Source organism: Babylonia areolata, chromosome 21 (assembly GCF_041734735.1).
Source record: "Babylonia areolata isolate BAREFJ2019XMU chromosome 21, ASM4173473v1, whole genome shotgun sequence".
NCBI lineage: Eukaryota > Metazoa > Mollusca > Gastropoda > Neogastropoda > Buccinidae > Babylonia > Babylonia areolata.
In genome coordinates this window covers 46,010,821-46,030,548 of record NC_134896.1, presented here as the reverse complement: position 1 = coordinate 46,030,548, position 19,728 = coordinate 46,010,821, and the positions used below count along the sequence as shown (strand labels likewise).

The 19,728-nt window shown below is 41.0% G+C and overlaps 1 protein-coding gene across 1 annotated transcript in view; it reads right to left on the bottom strand.

Annotated features, from left to right (window-relative positions):
- Positions 1-16,589: 16,589 nt before the first annotated feature.
- The window catches only part of LOC143295970 (serine/threonine-protein kinase D1-like), a 58,807-nt gene continuing 55,668 nt past the window's right edge, over positions 16,590-19,728 (bottom strand). The window contains exons 19-20 of the mRNA XM_076607677.1: positions 18,725-18,810; positions 16,590-17,054 (exon numbers count right to left, since the gene is read on the bottom strand). Of these exons, the coding sequence (XP_076463792.1) occupies positions 16,842-17,054; positions 18,725-18,810 (299 nt within the window). The 3' untranslated portion in view covers positions 16,590-16,841. The remainder of the gene's footprint in view (positions 17,055-18,724; positions 18,811-19,728) is intronic.

The following is a 19,728-nucleotide window of genomic DNA, read 5'->3' as shown; positions in this document are numbered from 1 at the left end:
CAGTTGGGGTTTTCCATATGTACAAGTCATGAGGCGTCAACGACAAAAATGAAACAATCGGAGGCTTAAACCGAACATCATGGGAGAAAGAAAGAAAAACGACCAAGTGTCCAGAAAAAGAATATTTCAGGAATAAGAAAAATCATGACACTGAAGAGAAAAGGCGTGGCAGTGGTGTTCTGAATGTGCTGTACAGTCTGATCAAAAGTATGTACTGATTTGTTGCAGGCTGTTTTCATCACTGGCTTTACTCCCATTAACCGTTTCTTCACTCAGAGAAGGCTAGCTGAAATTGGAGGGGGTAGGGGGTGGGGTGAGGGGTGAGCAGCTTTTTCAATGCCGAAATGCCGACATTCAGTTCAATGTAATGCTGCCACAAGGCAGATAGTATGACGCTTTTTCGCCTTTCGCCTGATAAGGTTAGGAAAGGAAGGAGGATATTCACATCAAATCTTTTAAAAACCGTTTCCTATTTGCTGTTGCCAGAGAAAGTTGGAAAGAATATTTGTTCAGGTGGATGTCTGAAAAAGAGGTATTCAGTCTGGGTCTTACATGTATTCAACGTGCCACATATCTTTGATATACCACTGAACTTGCAGGTTGAAACATGCGTATGGAACTAATGAATGTGTTTTCTACCATTAGTATTAGCGTTATTCTTTTTGTTGTTGCTGCTGTTGCTGTTGTTCTTATAATTCTTACTATCAAAGGCAAATATGTAGCAAGTTGGTCAAGAATGTCAAGAATTTTGTTGTCTCCGGGCCAAAAGAATTAGACAACAATTGGATTACAAGCGACAATCGATTGCAATTGAGAGGGTACAGAGAAGAGCCACAAAGCTTGTACATGAATGTAGGCTCATGTCTTATAATGATCGATTAACATATTCAAAATCATTTTCTCTTAAGGGTAGAAGGATAGGTGGTGATCTCATTGAGATATATAAACTTTTTAATGGTCATGTTGATGTATCTTGGGATCAGTTCTTCTATGCTCCTCAGGACAGTTCCACAAGAAATGCTGATGGAAAAAGTTTTGTACAATGTTCAAATACTAACACAAGAAAGTTTTGCTTCAGTAACCAGTTACGAATGTATGGAACCAACTGGCACCGCATTTTAAAACAAGCACCATTCACTAACTCATTCAAGAATCAACTGGACAATTTTACAAAATTCTTAACTATTTTTATAGAGAGTTTGATGAATAAATAAAATGCAAATGACGCGTCAAACCTTGACCAACATTTATAACAGAATATGTTATGAGATCAAAGAAGGTACTGTTTTTAGCTTCAAAGCTTGTTTTTGTCCCTAGCCTACTACTACTACTACTACTACTACTACTACTGAGTAGTGCAAAGTTCAAGGAACTCTGCCGTCGTGAGTTAACTCTGCCGTCGTCAGTTACTATATTTCAGTCAGCATCGGACCCAAGGGTTGACAGTGAATCAGAGAAAGATGAGAAAATCATTGACCAAAGTTTGATTGGACATTTCTAGCGCAGAACTGTTCCTGAACATGCAATCAACCATCAGCCCTCACCAGTTTCTCAAAGAACAGATTTCAGAGTAAAACTTGGGAGAGTTACATTCTTAAAGTCACACTTATTACCAGCGAGTCTGCACCATGTCTTAGTTAAAAACACCAAGTCATAATTTCATTTCACGATCAAGTCACACAGACAACATGTTTTGTTTCTGCATGACTGAGTACTGAGACATCGTTTTGGAGAATGTAGAATGTGCTTGGTAGAAATACTGGGATCGATCTCGATCAGATTGGTAAGGTTCCATTTTTGAGGACAAGCGAGTAGGAGAGATGGTAGAGACTTGCAAGCACTGCTGGAGGGCAGGGTACGACCGGTAATCCAAACAGGAATACTCCTGCCTTGCTTTCTACCACCTCCTCTGTAAGGGCGCTTCTTCCTGGCAGGTACCTTGAGAATGGAACCTCAGTCCCTGCAGGTGCTGGGACATTCGGGGACAGAGGGCACAAAACCTGGATGATAGGGAGGAAAAAAAATAGGAGGGGCGTTGGCCGACAACGTCAGAGAAAATAAACAGTGGTTTGAAAATTCAACACCTGGCCACGAGCATAACACACAGAGGAAACACAGTGTTTGTCGATAATGCTTTAGGCACAGTGGAGCCAGAAGAGTGCACGGGAACTGACAACAGGACACTTCAGCTGAATAATGATCATGGAAGTGTTCCAGATGACTTCGTATTGCAAACTTTAGTCTGTGACCTGTCACTGTTTTCCGACTGGCTTGTGGCTGGTCCAAGCCAACGTTGACCACAGCTTCAGTGTACCACGGTACAGTGTACTCAGAAACCCAGAGACAAATAGAAGACACGCTACGATGGTACTGTCTTCTTCTATGGCGGAAAAAGAAAATAATATTGCAGGACCAGGGTGAAAAAGACGGACAGTGTAGTAAAATCATTCTATCTGTTGTCGTTATTTTGATGGTCATGTTCGGACAGGGAAGTGAAGGTGGCTACACACTGGCCTGTCCTCAGCTTTCAGTCCAGCTGAAACAACAGTGGCTCAGAAGGTACGTGACCCTCAGCAGAAGTAGTAGCAGAGGATGGGGTCCAAATGGTCCACGTGTCCCATCTGATGGGTTCGGAAGCTGGACATTGACTGCATGGTGGTTTGTTGACTGCATGGTGGTTTGTTGACTGAAGGGTGGTTTGTTGACTGTAGGGTGGTTTGTTGATTTGTTGACTGCAGGGTAATTTGTTGACAATATAGAGATTTATTGGTTGTAAAATGGTTTGTTGGCAATAGCACTCTCTAAAAGGACTCCGAAAGGTGAACAGTGTCATGACAGCAATACACCTGTATATTATTATCACAACCGATACGATTTTTAAAGGAGTCAAAGTGGGTTAGTTAAAAATACAACAACAACAACAAAAACCGAATATATGCCACTGACACCAAAAGCCTACGCAAGATCCTTGGCATGAAATGGCGTGATTAAAAAAAAAACAAACTCAAATGAAGTTGTCAGAGAAAGAGATCCCATCGGCCTGTCGTGACAACCATCATTAGCAAAGGGCGTCTCCACAGGCTGGGACAAGCACTGAGGCTCACCACAGCAAGTATCGCATGGCATGCAATGAACAGGACATCCACAGACTGGAGAAAGAGAGGACGACCCACATGAACCGGCGGCAAACAGAGGAGAGGGACCCAAGACTTGTCGACACGATGGGGTGACGCCAGTAAACGGACTGCAGAGAATGGAGTGCTTTGGCTACCTCGTGCGTCCAGCGACGCGGGAGCGTCTAGGTCAGTGTAAGTCAAACTGGGTGCAAAACCGATACAAGTATCCAGTGCATGCCAGTGATGAGCAACTGTTGGCAGAAGTGAATTTTCCAATGATAGTATTCATTTTTTTTTTATTTTTTTTATTATCCTCCTCTGTTTCTTGAGTTTGTAAACGTAATTCGATTCAGTGTAAACAATAAATACTTTCCTAAGTTCCTGTTGAATCACCTGTCAGACACTGAAGGTAGAACTCAATGTTTCAGTTGTTCCTTGTATTGTACATGACGCCTTTTCGCCACTTTTGTTTCCCCTCGTAGTATTTCTTACCAAGGTAACGGTCATTTCAAGGAATTTTGCTGATGATTCACAGTTCCCAAAGTCCCTTAGCTGGCAAAATGGGAATGGAAGAGCAATGCTCTGTAATTTCTTCTGTACTCTCTTCATGGACATGGTAGGGGTTTCTTGTTCTGAAAACACATAACCCCACAATCTCTCAATCCATAGGAACAGTGAAAGCAGAAAATAAAAGGCTGAAATTTGTATATTATGGGCACAGAAAACGGCTGTCTTTCAAAACTTCTGCTGTCTTCATTGACTGACCATACAGTAAACTTGCTCTCCTTCAAGCGACAATGATCGACACATCTCATGAATGTGACAAGGCAATTATGAGACCTTATTTCGCCCGTGACAAAGAGAAAAATCCCTCTGTGACATTAACTTCCTTGTGTTAAAAAAAACCCCACAAAACAAACAAAACCTAAACCGTTTGCAGAAGACTAATTCCGAGAAATCTTGAACTTATACATCAGAGAAGGCACTTTTTCCTCGGCCACTTTCCCTTGCCCAAAGGGATAAAAGGCAAGTACTGTAAGCCTGTTTTCTGACCTCGTGTCAAACTACACACGGCATGGAGAAACCTACCGACTCTTCATGAACTTTGAAGGACGAGACAAGGCCACAGGCTTCAGGACCCCTCATCCTTTGTGAACACAGTACAAAGTCTCTCCATTCATCTTCACACCACAATGGTAGTGGCCCCATGACTCCCCAAACCACATCTCCCTCTCAAAGAAGCCACACGACACAAACCTTCGACGGTACACTACCCTGTTTGCAAAGAGAAAAAGGAAAAGGAACCAACCTTGTATTTTGGTGAAATTCGACACAAGATCATACTGTGCACATTTGCAGATAATGGATGTACATAGATGCACATGGCAACAGCTTTATGAGTCATCTGACAAGAAAAGTTTACACTCAACTTTTTATTTTGTTTAAAATTTCTATTCAGTTATACACACACACACACACACACACACACACACACACACACATATATATATATATATATATATATATATATATATATATATATATATATATATTACTTTGTATAATTTGTTTTATCATTTACAAATGCATGAAATCTAATATAGAAAAGAAAGCAAGGAACAAAGAAACTGATTCCAAATCTTATTCAAAATAGAGAGCTATGTGTTTGCATTTCAGCATTTTCATGCAAAGATACTTGTGTTCATGCATATATATTTATAATTTGTAAAATAATTCAGACTGAGAATGTAAAGAAAGACATCAATATATATAAAACAGCAAGTCACACAGAAAGATGCAAGCTTGCAGCACAGATTGTACTGACAAGGGTATGAGGAGGCTGGGGAGACAACAAACAAGCAAAACCCACTGACAACAATGAAAGCTTAGAAAGACAGAAATCATCCATCAAGCTTCTTGCACACACATGTCAAGCTCTTGCATACAACTGAGAGAAGTAGGGAATAAGAAAAAAAGACGCACACACACAAAGGCATAAGAAATGAACACTCACAGGTCTACAAACACCATATAAAAACGAAACATATTTCAATTCAAAAGTAGTATTTATTACTCCAGAATAACAATAAAAAGAGCATTTTCTGACAGCCCAGAGCAGTGGCTGGTGCTGGGAAAAGAGCCCAACACACCAACAACAGCAAACCACCACCACCACCCTCAGACAGCCACTGGTCACTCCTTCAACAGGGACCAATCAAATCGCATGCAATAACAACAGTCTTCTTTTTCCACAGCTACAGCTTTCAGTCTGTGACATAAAGAGTACATATACATTCTCCCAATTAAATGCCTGAAATCTAGCACCCCTCCCCCCTATGCCCAATCCCCTACCCTCAGAGAAATCCCCACCATGAAGAACTCCTTTTATTTGACAATGAACGAAACAACGCCCTGTCAGAGCAGACATGCAGCATGACAAATTTAGTCCTGTTGATGAATAATTCTTTCCTCAGGTGATCTTCTCTGTGACATTTTTTGTTCAAGACTTATGTATGTGATGTCTTTCTTTAAAAAAGCCTTTAACAACCCTTCTCATGATATACTTTCATGGACAAAACCTCATGCCTCATGGAGTGGAATGGTGCAATCTATGATTAATATGACCTTCTTTTCATCACATACACCACAACTACACATCACTGGCTGTTTTGCTTAGTCAACATCCCTCAAGTGACATTTGTCGAAAGTAATGCCATTACTTCAGGCAAACTTCACAAAATGTTAAGGCTGGAACTAGGCTAGGTGGACTGTTTTTGTCTAATCATCTGTGCCACTGGAAAGAAATAAAAGTTGAGATGGTAAACCAGTCTCACTCAAGAATGATTCAAGTTTAATTTCAAATGATAATATCGGTATCAACAAAAGATAATATAAACAGTCTTTATATATATATATATATATATATATATATATATATATTATGCATGTAAAATGATAACATACAAGCTTCAGATTCACTTGAAAAATGCACACAAATGCAAGGTAACTGTACACCAGTATTGTGCAGTGTGTTTATGTAGGTTCATATAGGTCAACATCAAATATTTAGCCATAGCCTTTAAGTGGCTCATGAAATGCACAGAAAAACAACAACAAACAACAAAAATACCCCCAGATGTTTGAAATAACACTTTCTCTCCATCAATGAGATTGTTCAACAATCAGTTTCAAACAAGTAACAAATTATCAAGACAGAAGAAAACAGAACCCTATACTGTACCTCATATATATTATTCTGTTGTGATGAAAAACCAGCACAATGTACACTTAATTATTTGAATGAAATGAATATATAAGCAGCTCCACTGTCAAGAAAATATCACTGAGGAAAAGACAACACTGACATGTAAGTCACTGTTCTTGCTTCTGAGTAAATGCACTCTCCATTCTGCAGAAACTTAACAATTCCAAAGTATGAAGGAAATAATGCAAGCAATGGTAGACAAAAATAAAGAAATGATGATGAAAGGGCAGAAAGAAATGACACATTAAAGAGAGAGAGAGAGAGAGAGAGAGAGAGAGAAGGGGACAAAGGCACTCCATTTACCTGAGTGTGGAATACTTGTACCTAGAAGAGGACAAAGGCACCTAAAAGAGGACAAAGACAACTCTTTCACCTGAGTGTGGAACACGAGAACCTAGAAGAGGACAAATGTACTCAGTTCACTGAGTGTGAACACCCAGAAGAGGTCAAAGGCACGTAGATGAGGATAAAGACACCAAGAAGAGGACGAAGGCACTCAGTTCACTGAGTGTGGGACATCTGTACCTAGAAGAGGACAAAGGCACTGAAAGGCACTGTTGCTGACCCAGCCATGCCTCATGACGGCTGACGGGACGGATTCAGGCAGCACAGTCACAATGGATCAGTGTAGTTCCCAAACCACACCTTCTTTTTGCTGACAGAAACTGTCAGAATGGGGCAGGTGTGTTGGAGAGAGCGACAGAATGACAAGGGAGAAGGGAGGAAGGGAGGGAGGTTACACAGCAGGGAAGGAGGGAAGAGCTGGGGGTGGAGGAGAAATGAATTTTATGTTCTTTAGATCTTTTTTTCCCCCTAAGAAAGCTATGCTCACATTTTTACATTCTGTCCCTTGACAGGAATATATCATAAATATAAGTTGTTTTTATATGCCATGATTTGAAGATGCTAAAAGTACTTTACATGATGATATCAAAATATGTTATGTACTTATCTTAACAGTGAAAATAAACACAATATCTAAGTCTTACATTATCTTAAAGGCATTTTTTTAAAAAAAAGTATGAACTCTACAATGCCAGAATATGAAAAGTGGAAATGATCAAACAGCAATATACAGGATGTGACACAGGCAACACATAAAAAATATCTGCCTTTTAAGTGCAGATGTTAATGAGAACAACATGACCAAAGAAAGGGTCTATATATGTATCAATAATAAAGATAACAATCTCCAGTGATTATGAAAACCATTTGTGACACAACATTGGTGGTGAGAATATTCATTCCTTAAACTGTGATAAAAGAGGAATGGTGGTGACAATCAGAAAAGTTTATCATGGAACATGAACTGTGGTGATCAGATCAACATGAAAACCACCTAGCGCCAACGAAACATGAATAGTGATAGTGATTATGAAAATGTATATGATTATTATGAACAGTTGAGAGGAGCGGGCAAATGGTGGTGATGCTGAAAATGGCAAAACGATCAATGTAAAACAGCTGTACTTTATAAATAACAATGAACATTATGAAGCTTGGTGATGTGATGGGTATGGTGGGGTGAGCAAGGATAGGGCGACTGGTGATCAGGAACACACCACAGGGTGCAATTAACAATCAATCAGATTCAATGTAGTCAACTTTACAGGGAAAGCTGAAGAGAAATGGATGTTGGTGACAATCAAATCAGTGTGTGACATGACATACATAGTGGTGATATCTATGAGAAAAAACAAACTGGGGAGAGGGTTGCAGAGAAAAAGGAAAGGAACTTCAAGGATTACAACAAAACAAAAGAAAACGTTATCATGATGACATGTATGATCAGTTTAGCATACAAGTCAAAAACATCAGTGATCCAAAAATTCTGTGATAACCACTGAACAAATTTGTCATGTAATGTATTTACTGATGATTTAAAAAAAAAATGAACTGTTACAGGCTACTGTAAGTGAATACTATGTACAACTCTGTAAAGAGGAAACGGTGAAGATGATAGTCATATTAATAGCACTGTCAATTGCAATACCTTGAGAAATATGCCCCTAAAAAACAGAAAACAAACCCAGAACAAAGCAAAGACACCATCAAGAATAAAAATGTTGCCTTGCAGCAAGGGGTGGGGTGGGATCTGCAGGCAGGGAAGGAAGATGTGTACATAGATACTGATATATTTCATAAGTACTGTAACATCTATACAAAAGATATGAATCTTTCCATTCACCACTCATTCAACATGTCTTTCCATTCACCACTCATTCAACATGTCTTTCTGTTCACCACTCAATCAACATGTCTTTCCATTCACCACTCATTAAACACATCTTTTCATTCACCATGTCTTTCTATCCATCATTCATTCAACACATCTTTCCATGCACCACTCATTCAACACATCTTTCCATTCACCACTCATTCAACATGTTTTTCCACTCACCACTCATTCAACATGTCTGTTCACCACACATCTTTCTATTCACCACTCATCAACACATGCACACTGACTAGCTCACCAAACTATATAATTCACTCTGATGCTCTGAAAAAATGCTGATATCGCTCAGTTTAAAAAGAACAACAGGAAGAATATAAAAAAAAAACATTTACAAAATGTTTCAAATGATCTGTCTTGTGACTGAATCTCTAAGTTCTGTTGAGTTTCATCATGAACAGTAAGATAAGAGGTACCATAGCCTTCATGGCCTTTGGAGCAGTGAATTCAAATCCACAGTGTTTGGGGCTCAGCATAAGGAGGCAGGACCCAGTGCTCTTCTTTCACTGTTTCAACCCTCCCAAACTGCAGTCAGCTATCCAGTCACACCTGAGTAAAGTGCCTTTCCCAAGGACACAACACATGCTGAAATGTGTCCTCGAACCCTGACCACTGGTGAACACAGGATCAGAAGTCCATCACCTAAACGACTCTACCACAGTGGTGGTGAATGGAAGATGTCCATGCCTGCCTTGATGAGGACTTCTGGAGGTGTGCTATTATTTCCTGGTGCTCCACAAATAGCAAGGACATCAACTACCATCCGGAGGTCTTCAACAGATGATTCTTCATCCACTTCATCCCCAGTGGGTAGACCTGGTATCTGGTCAATGGTACTGTGTCCTCTGTCAGAGTACAAGGTACTACTCATCCATCTGTACATCTGCTTTTTGCCATCAGTTATACCTTCACCAGTTTGATACTTCACAAATTCACATCTTCCAGCCTGACCACGGAAGAAGGACACACGCTGTCCAGTGGCTGGCATCCATACAACATTTCATGATACTGACCGACTCAATCAGCCTCAAAATACAAAATGAAAGGTGGGATGGGGAGCTCCGTGGTCATTTCGAAGAAAAAAAACCGAAGGAGTGAGAAAACAGCCTCAGACTTTAGCTACAAAGGAAGAGCAAGAGTCACCACCAGTTAAACAAATATTGGAGTCATCTCCAAACCAACAATACGCAGACTTCTTCAAAATGGAGCAGTCTTTCTGGGCCTTCCCAAACACAGTGACAAACTGGCCTGGCTGGAGGTGTTGTGCGTTTCTCTCTCTCTCTGTGTGTGTGTGTGTGTGTGTGTGAAGTGGTGGTTGTGCAGACTTCCTGAAAAACATTAAAATGCTCTACGGATGTCCTGATTTCTGTGGAAGTCTAGAGAAATTTTCCCTTTGTCAGATGGTTTCCTACTAAGCTCCTCACATAAAATCGCTGAAAACTGTAATGTTTGCAGTAATTGTGTGTGAGTGTGTGTCTGTGCGTGTGTATTGTGAACCAATTTTTTGTCTTGGCCACTCAATAGTTATTCATTTGTAGATAACACCACTTTCAATACAAAAATCTGACTCAGTGGTATTTCTGACCTTAATGATGTATTTATTTTGGAGCTAAAGCAAACAGATGACATATTTACTTTGCAGGCGAGAGCAAATAGATGAAAAATTCATTTTGGAGCAAGAGCAAATAGAGAAAGTGTCCTCAGAAGGGCTGAATAACCCAGTCCTCACAACCACCACTCAATAAACATGTGTGTGTGTGTGTGTGTGCCAGCAAGTGCTTGCACATGGATTCTTGCTGTATCACTTAACAGTAAACTTAAACTCAAGGGTTATTAAATGTTTTTCAAACGTGAGTGTGTGTGTGTGTGTGTGTGTACACCAACATGTGCTTGATTATGATTCTTGCCATTTCACTTAAAAGGTAAACCCATGAGTTATCAAATTACAGAAGATGCAAAATGTTATCTAGAAAGCTGTTGGTACAACACTGGACAATACTCATAACTGCCACTGACAAAATGATTGTGGAAGTATAAATGGGTTAGAATATATATTATACTGTCTGGCTTGAAGATGGAAAAATCTTCTGGGAGCTGAATTTTTGCAAAGGCAACATCCTGCCAGTTGGCTGACAGTTCTTGCCAAGGGTTTTACAGCGCTGGTCAAAAGCACAATGTTTCTGACTCTGATCACTATGGGCATAAAAACATCAATCTGTGAACGAGATCTGCCCAGGGATATGAAACAACTAATCACTGACTGCAAAACACTGCAAAAAGTCACAACTCTGGCAGTCACTGATCCAGGCAGTGGCGAACCAGGCTATTTTCATCTCATTCAGTACACAGCAGTCTTGTGATTCTAAGACGTTGTTTTAACACGTGTATCAGGGCATGGGGAAGGGTGTGCGTGACAAATTGTGATGATGGAGGTTTTTTATTTTATTCTTTTTTTAACAAGTGTTGGGAGGGGGCAACACATAACAGTAGTCCTTGTTCCCTTTTCTCTTTTTGATGAAAAAAAAAAATCTCTAGTTGTGAACTATGATATACAGTTTGGTTCCAATGTGTAAAAGCAGTGCCTGTTTCATGGGGTATTGTTTACCCAACAGTTATCTATATCTAACATAATGCTATATGTGCATAATCACCATAACATGTGTTGGCCCTGATGGAGAAATGGAAAAATCCATTCAATATCACTATCATCAGGCATATATATGTAAATACAAAGTTTGTAAAACATTTCATCCCCACTAAAATTTATGCTTCACCATAACAAATTAACAAATTCTGATTGCACTTTGAAAAAAAAGAAGAAAATTTTAAGCACATTCAGATACATTCTGCCTCTTACACATACACACACACTGTCCACAGATGCACAAAAGTATGCTTCCACATTTACAAACATGGAATGAGAATGCCATAAAAAGAAAAAAAAAAAAAAAAAAAGAAAAGAATTTCATGTCCAAGATGACACAAAATATTGGAGAACAATGGGAAAAGTGAACAATGTCATAATTGCTCCAAACTGTGACCAACAATTCCTCGTTGTATGATTAAAACACAACATAATTCCAATTACGCCTACCACAGCTGTTGTGTTGGTGGACTTCAGTTCTGACTCTTCCTCTGCTAAAAATAGTCCACCCAGCTCATTCATCTTCTTTCTTTGCACCACCTTCCAGCCTCTCCTGCTGAGTGACCCACATAGCACACACACACACACACACACACACACACACACACTCACACACACACACACACATACACACATCCACACACATACATCCACACACACTCACACACACACACATACACACACACTCACACACACACACATACACACACTCAGCGCCTAGACTCTGGTGAGTCTGGTGTGAACACTGTTGGCACGCATGCACAGTGTCTGTGCCAGGCTGCATCCCTAGTTTGTATGTAGTGCACACTGGCTTTGACCGTCAGGCAATTAAGGTGCTTTTTAACAGAATTTACACTTTTTTACATCCACAGTTACAACCGGGTGAGTTAATAATATTTCGTTTACAGATCAATGTTGCTGCCAATAGTCCAACCTACCATGCAAGGCCTTATCTGGTCTGAAAAACTGTAAATATAAACAACACTGAATCTGAAAAAACAACACAAAAATACGCACCTGGAAATAAAAAAGGCACAAGTACAATCACATTCATGAAAGTAAACCTTGGACAGTTCTGTCAATTTATCATCAGAGGATTAAAAAAAAAACAAAAAAAACCCAAAAAACAAACAAACAAAAAAACAACCCCCAAAACACCTGAACATAAACATAATCATACATAAAAAATACATAAAATCATACATAACAACAGGCATACAAGACCAGAACTCGCTAACGGGCACCTCACATACCCGAGGTGCAAAGAATGATAACAACATAGCAGACTGCCCAGTCATATAGTCCAGAAATCGAGAAAAGGTATACTAGACTTTACATAAAAATATACAGGTGAGTGAACCAGGGACTTCATTTTCACAGAGTTAAGGAAAAGGTAAAACTGCAGATCTTAGCTCTCTGAAAGAGTCTGTGCTCAGCTAGGAAAAAAAAAGAAAAAAAAAAAGAAAAAGAAAAAAAAAGTCACACAGTAATGGAGTCAACGGGTGGAAACTTGGTCAGTTTTTACACATGTGAAAGAGTGGCACTTCCAACCTGTGCAGGATGTGTTCAATCCTGAAGACCCAACATGCTCTGAAGGCAGGTGTTTCTTGTTCACCTCATCACAATGCTAACTCACTCATGTCACCAGAACAGTGCAGTTCACAGCACAAACTGGAAAGACAGTCAGATATCAGTGAACACAAACCAAACACCTTGCTGAATGAACAGGGCAGCGCATCAGGCGAGAGGCACGCTACACTGGTTTCAGAGCCATGGGAAGGGGTGAGGGTGGAGGTGTGGAGGAAGGAAGGTGGGCATTGGCTAATCCTGGCACTCTGGCCTTCTCTGTGGCTATGTGTACACTGAACTAAGGACATCTTCATGGGGCACTAACAGCCGTGGCACATTCACAGATATCATTTTTCACACCACTCAAAATGAATGGTTTTTACATGTGCAAATGTACATATACACACTCTCACATACTGCCAAGAACACACACTAGCACATCAATTACATGCAGATATACGCATGGATACACACACACTCAAACACACACAAATGTACCTATGCATTATGTGCGCACAGAACATGTTTAATAACTTTGACAATTCTGCACATGAAAAAACCCACCCCAAAATCCCAATCAAAACAAACAAAACCCCAACAAAACCCTGTCACAAAGTGAAAACAGCACAACTCTACACTAAGAGGACACACCTTTATCATGCAAAACAGGTCTTCACAACAGATCCAGATTGTACAACAGACAGACCAACTGAACTGATCTGCACCTGACAAAATATCACCAGCCACATGCAAAGCATGCAAAACATCTCACATAAAATACAGCAGCATAAAAAAGGCAGTGTCTCCAAGAAGCAATAGAAAAACGAACAGTCATTGCTCCAATTTTCTAAACACTATAAACAATATTCCATCACCAGACTGTACCCTCATTCTATCGCCACAACAATTTGATTTGTCTCTTCTCCATACAATAAACTAGGAGAGCAAGGAGGTGGGTTTCAGGGATATAATGTGGGAAAAAAAAGACCAAAAAAAAAAAAAGAAAGAAAAAAAGAAGACACAACAAGTCCAAGAAAAATGGTAACAGTGGTGGGGGTGGGGGTGGAGGAGGGTGCACATCAATGAGATAGTCATCTGTATTGTTCAACCAGTCTTTGCAAGTCGAGAAACAATATTTACAGTGTACATGGATGAAAATCACCACTCATATACACACAGACAGACAGATCCATTTGTGTTTATATGTGCAGTAGTTGTGTGGGGACTGAAGTGGAAGTGGACAGAACGGTGGGATGTTTGTGTGTGGAGAGTTGCTGTCACCAAACACAGCACCAGTGTGTGTAAGACACTTCAGCTTCCTGAACAAACCTGCCTAAGACAAATGCTGCCCTGGAGGGTATTTACCTACCACGCCCAGTCAGACTATGTGGCATGTTACCTTTGTACTGTGTGTACAGACACTACATGATGTCTGGCCGAGTTCCAGCATGCCAAAGGTGTCGGAGAAATAGCCTCTATGTGATCTGTGGAAACTGACAGCCCACAACCTTAGCTCAAAAAACAAACGAAAAAGTGCTCACTTGGCATCAGTAGACACTGATGTACACAAGTGGCAAGAGCATCCCGAGTGTTGGTTGTTTTTTCTTTTTTTTTTTTTTTTGCATCTTTAGCATTAAAACTCAACAATGTTGTGTGCTGCCTTCAAAGCTGAGCCTCCATGACTTGGTTTAGAAATGTGCTATAGTTTTTGATGCAGCTCAAGCAAACAAACAAAAACAAAAACAAAAAAAGTTGTTTTTTTGCTCTTAAGTGTGTACCTGCTACTTATCTGTAAGGAAACTGTGTGTAAGCATGTCTTGTGGAGCAAATGTTGCTGTGTTTACTGTGGAAACTGCCAGAATAACGAGGTCACTGACAGCTTGTCAGTTGAGTCCAGTGGGACTCCTGGTCACTCACTGACTGCCTCCAGTGGACCACAACTCTGGTGACTTCCACCGGACAATGTGAGAGCTGATTGTCACACGACTCAACGCACCCTGTCATGATCAACTGTGTGCATTCTGTGAACCTGGACAAGTGACTGTGCTGGTTACAATGATGAACTGATCACTAATCCCTGATTTCAGCAGCCAGCTCGACTCCAGTAAGCTCAGCAGAGTTCATATTTCTGATGTAACTTTCTACCAAAAATATTTTGCAGTCCACTGCCTAAAGTGTAAATGTCAGTATGTGAAAATTAAATAGTATAAGTCTGACTCTGAGAAATATACTCAATGTACACACAAGACAAACCTAACAGCCCAAAAGTACATACATATTCATTGGCCAACAATGATTGCTTGATCTACTTTCATCTTTATATCAGGAATGTATAAAGGAGGAAGGGGGAAAGGGGGAGAGAAAGACAGAAACAATCAATTATTAAGATTTTGAGTTTTCACACACACTGTTCAGTCCGAAGGGTAAAAAAGAAAAAAGAAAAGAAAAAGAAAATACAAAAAGCGACACAAACCTGACATCGACTGAACAAGATAAGAATAAAAACAGAAAAGAGAATGAACCCAAAGAGAAATGTAACTGTAAGAGTGTCACACCACAATGTCACTGTCCACAGTGTCACACCACTGTCCACAGCATCACACCACAATGTCACTGTAAACACCACAATGTCACTGTCCACAGTGTCACACCACTGTCCACAGCATCACACCACAATGTCACTGTAAACACCACAATGTCACTGTAAGCGTGTCACACCACAATGTCACTGTAACACTGTCACACCACAATGTCACTGTAAACACTGTCACACCACAATGTCACTGTAACGTGTCACACCACAATGTCACTGTAAACACTGTCACACCACAATGTCACTGTCCACACTGTCACACCACAATGTCACTGTTCACACTGTCACACCACAATGTCACTGTAAACACTGTCACACCACAATGTCACTGTCCACAGTGTCACACCACAATGTCACTGTTCACACTGTCACACCACAATGTCACTGTTCACACTGTCACACCACAATGTCACTGTAACGTGTCACACCACAATGTCACTGTCCACAGTGTCACACCACAATGTCACTGTCCACACTGTCACACCACAATGTCACTGTCCACACTGTCACACCACAATGTCACTGTAACGTGTCACACCACAATGTCACTGTAAACACTGTCACACCACAATGTCACTGTCCACACTGTCACACCACAATGTCACTGTCCACACTGTCACACCACAATGTCACTGTAACGTGTCACACCACAATGTCAATGTCCACACTGTCACACCACAATGTCACTGTCCACACTGTCACACCACAATGTCACTGTTCACACTGTCACACCACAATGTCACTGTAACGTGTCACACCACAATGTCACTGTCCACAGTGTCACACCACAATGTCACTGTCCACAGTGTCACACCACAATGTCAATGTCCACAGTGTCACACCACAATGTCAATGTCCACAGTGTCACACCACAATGTCAATGTCCACACTATCACACCACAATGTCACTGCAACACTGTCACACCACAATGTCACTGTCCACAGTGTCACACCACAATGTCACTGTAACGTGTCACACCACAATGTCAATGTCCACACTGTCACACCACAATGTCAATGTCCACACTGTCACACCACAATGTCACTGTAACGTGTCACACCACAATGTCAATGTCCACACTGTCACACCACAATGTCAATGTCCACACTGTCACACCACAATGTCACTGTCCACAGTGTCACACCACAATGTCACTGTCCACACTGTCACACCACAATGTCACTGTCCACACTGTCACACCACAATGTCACTGTCCACACTGTCACACCACAATGTCACTGTAAACACTGTCACACCACAATGTCACTGTCCACAGTGTCACACCACAATGTCACTGTCCACACTGTCACACCACAATGTCACTGTAAACACTGTCACACCACAATGTCAATGTCCACACTGTCACACCACAATGTCACTGTCCACACTGTCACACCACAACAGGCAAAGCTTGGCGTCAAGACTGGGCGGCAGCGGCAGCCGCCTGGCGCTCACGAAATTTGCTGAAGGAGTATTTCTCATTGACACCTTTCTGTCCCAGGTCCTGCCACACCTTGAGGGCGTGGTCACGACGGTACTTCTCCCACCGCTCGTCGTCAGACTCGTGGGTCAGGTAGCGCACACCCACAGCCGTCTCCAGCACACGTAGATCGGCCCACGTCTGGTAATCCTGAGGAAGAAGTGGCAGAATGGTTAAGACCCTTATCTGCCAGTACAGTGTCTGTGAGGGGCTGGGTTCAAATCCTGGTCTCACCCTTTCTTTTGGAAAATCAAACTGAACATCTAGTCATTCGGATGAGACTATAAACCCAGGTCCCCAGTACAGCATGCACTTAGCACAGTGATAAAGAACCCATGGCAACACAAGTGTTCGCCTCTGGCAAAATTCTGTTGAAGAAATCCAGTCTTATGGTACATGAATAAATATATGACTGTGTTCAAGGCCTTGACTGACACACTGGGTTTTGCTGCTGGTCAGGCATCAGTCTGACAGATGTGTAATGTTTAAAGAACACTGTGACACCTCCTTGAGAAACTGAAACTGAGCAGCACACTGAACAGTGTGCTGTGAATGCATGGCAACATGCTGTACATCAACATCTACATGGAGTGGAGTGGTGGCCTAGTGGTAACGTGTCCACAGAGGATGCAGGAGAATCTCAGTGCACAAGATCGAATCCCACAATTTCCAGTATTTTCTCCACCTCCACTAGACCCTGAGTGGTGGTATGGATGCTAGTCATGGGGATAAGATGTAGCATGCACTTGATGTAGCGCATGTAAAGAACCCATGGCAACAAAAGGGTTGTCCCTGGCAAAATTATGTGTGTAAGTGCATGTGTGTGTGTGAGCGAGTGAGAGAGAAAGAGAGAGAGAGAGAGTGTATGTATGTGTGTGCGTCTGTGTGTGCACATGTATGTGTGCATGCGTGTGTGAGTGTGTGTGTGTGTGTGTTAGATGCAAAATGCACACAATACTCAATCAGTGAGTGAGTGAGTGAATGAGTTTGTGTGTGTGTGTGTGTGTGTGTGTGTGTGTGTGTGTGTGTGTCTGTGTGTATGCGTGTGCATGTATGTGTGTGATGCATGGGTGAAGTAGGGAGATTTTCCAACCACCCAGATCAGTATGTGTAGACCTGTCAGTGTATGAACCCCTTTACATCTATTCACATGTGGAAGATGAAGTATGCATGTAAAAGATGTGTAGACCTGTCAGTGTATGAACCCCTTTACAACAAACAGTTAATCTGACAATAAATGGTTTCAGTCAGTCAGTGTGTGATGCAAAATACACACAATACAAAGGGCATATCACAGACAGCCAGTTTCTATTTTTGTGCAAGTCATTCTGTTGTGGTCTTCCACTATATGACAACACCAATGTTTCCATGATCCATTGAATACTGGTGTGTCTTACTGGATCTTTTACATGCATACTTCATCTTCCACATGTGAATAGATGTAAAGGGGTTCATACACTGACAGGTCTACACATACTGATCTGGGTGGTTGGAAAATCTCCCTACTTCACCCATGGTGCGCTGACTACAGTCATGTTTGTGTTGTATCTTTCCTAATGCTTTCGTTCTCACAAGTCAAGAACAGACCATTTCATAACAAGTGTGTACAAATCACTAGTCTGTTTTCTTTTATTACTATCATTTCTAATTGATTTTTTTTTTAATTCACTGCATTTTTGTTCTCTCTGTCAATTCCAGGAACAGAGATATCTACTAAGACACGTTTCCAGTGCAGCAAAAAGCAAAACTCATTCAGTGAGTTAATATCTGATGTCACTTTGAACACTGATGAAGAAAGAGTCAAGGTTACATGTATATACCTGGAGGAAAACATGCATGAGACACTTGTCCACTGTGAATCGTTTGCGCAGCTTCACTTGCAGGAGATTGGTGATAAGATCAATGCCTGTAAAACAAACATGTATCTACACAAATACACTGCTAACTTCATTTTTTGTTACCATTCTTTTCAAAATTACGCAATAAGTAACCAAAAAAAATCATAATCCTATTGATTACAAAAAGAAACAAAGCAACTAAAAAATAGATAAGGTAAAAAGCAAAAAATGATATAGATCAAACATAAGGACAAAAATAAGTTTTAGTTACTTTGACTTTCCCCTTGACCCAATTCCCTGACCATAAAGCTAAATTAGCAGGACAGATATTGTCAATGTCATACATGCTTTCATATAAAAATTTTATAAAACATGTCTTGTGCCCCTATATTTTACTTTTTTGGTTAATGAATAAACACACATTGTGTGAGTGAGTGTGAGTGAGAGAGAGAGAGAGAGAGAGAGAGAGAGAGAGAGTGTGTGTGTGTGTGTGTGTGTGTGTGTGTGCAGAATCTGCTGTTCCTTGTCACCAGCTATGTGACAAAGACAATGAGGAAGCTGGGGGGTGTGGGGTTGTTTTTTCCTGTCGCCCCATCATCTGCACGGTTTCAGTGGCATTACTCCCATACCACTCCTTCCCAGTCCCCCATACAAGGCCACAACCACATTCATCCATTGCAGTCCCCAGCATTGGCAGTCTACAGAAAACTATTGATGTTAGGTCTCTAGGAGGCCACACACCTGAGGAGACCTTGCACTGCTGCTAAGTCATTCTGGTGGTGTTTAGTAGTGCCTATTCTGACTTAAAACATCCAAAGAACACCACTACTAAGCTCCCTACTAATGCCAATGATCACTTAGTCAGGAAGTGAGGCTGATTTAGTGTCCCCACCAAAGTGGAGAGAGGGAACTGTGTTTGACAGTCAGGAAACATGCTCTTTTCTTCTGATTCACACACAGCTTGCACAAAGTGTCCTCAGATGGAA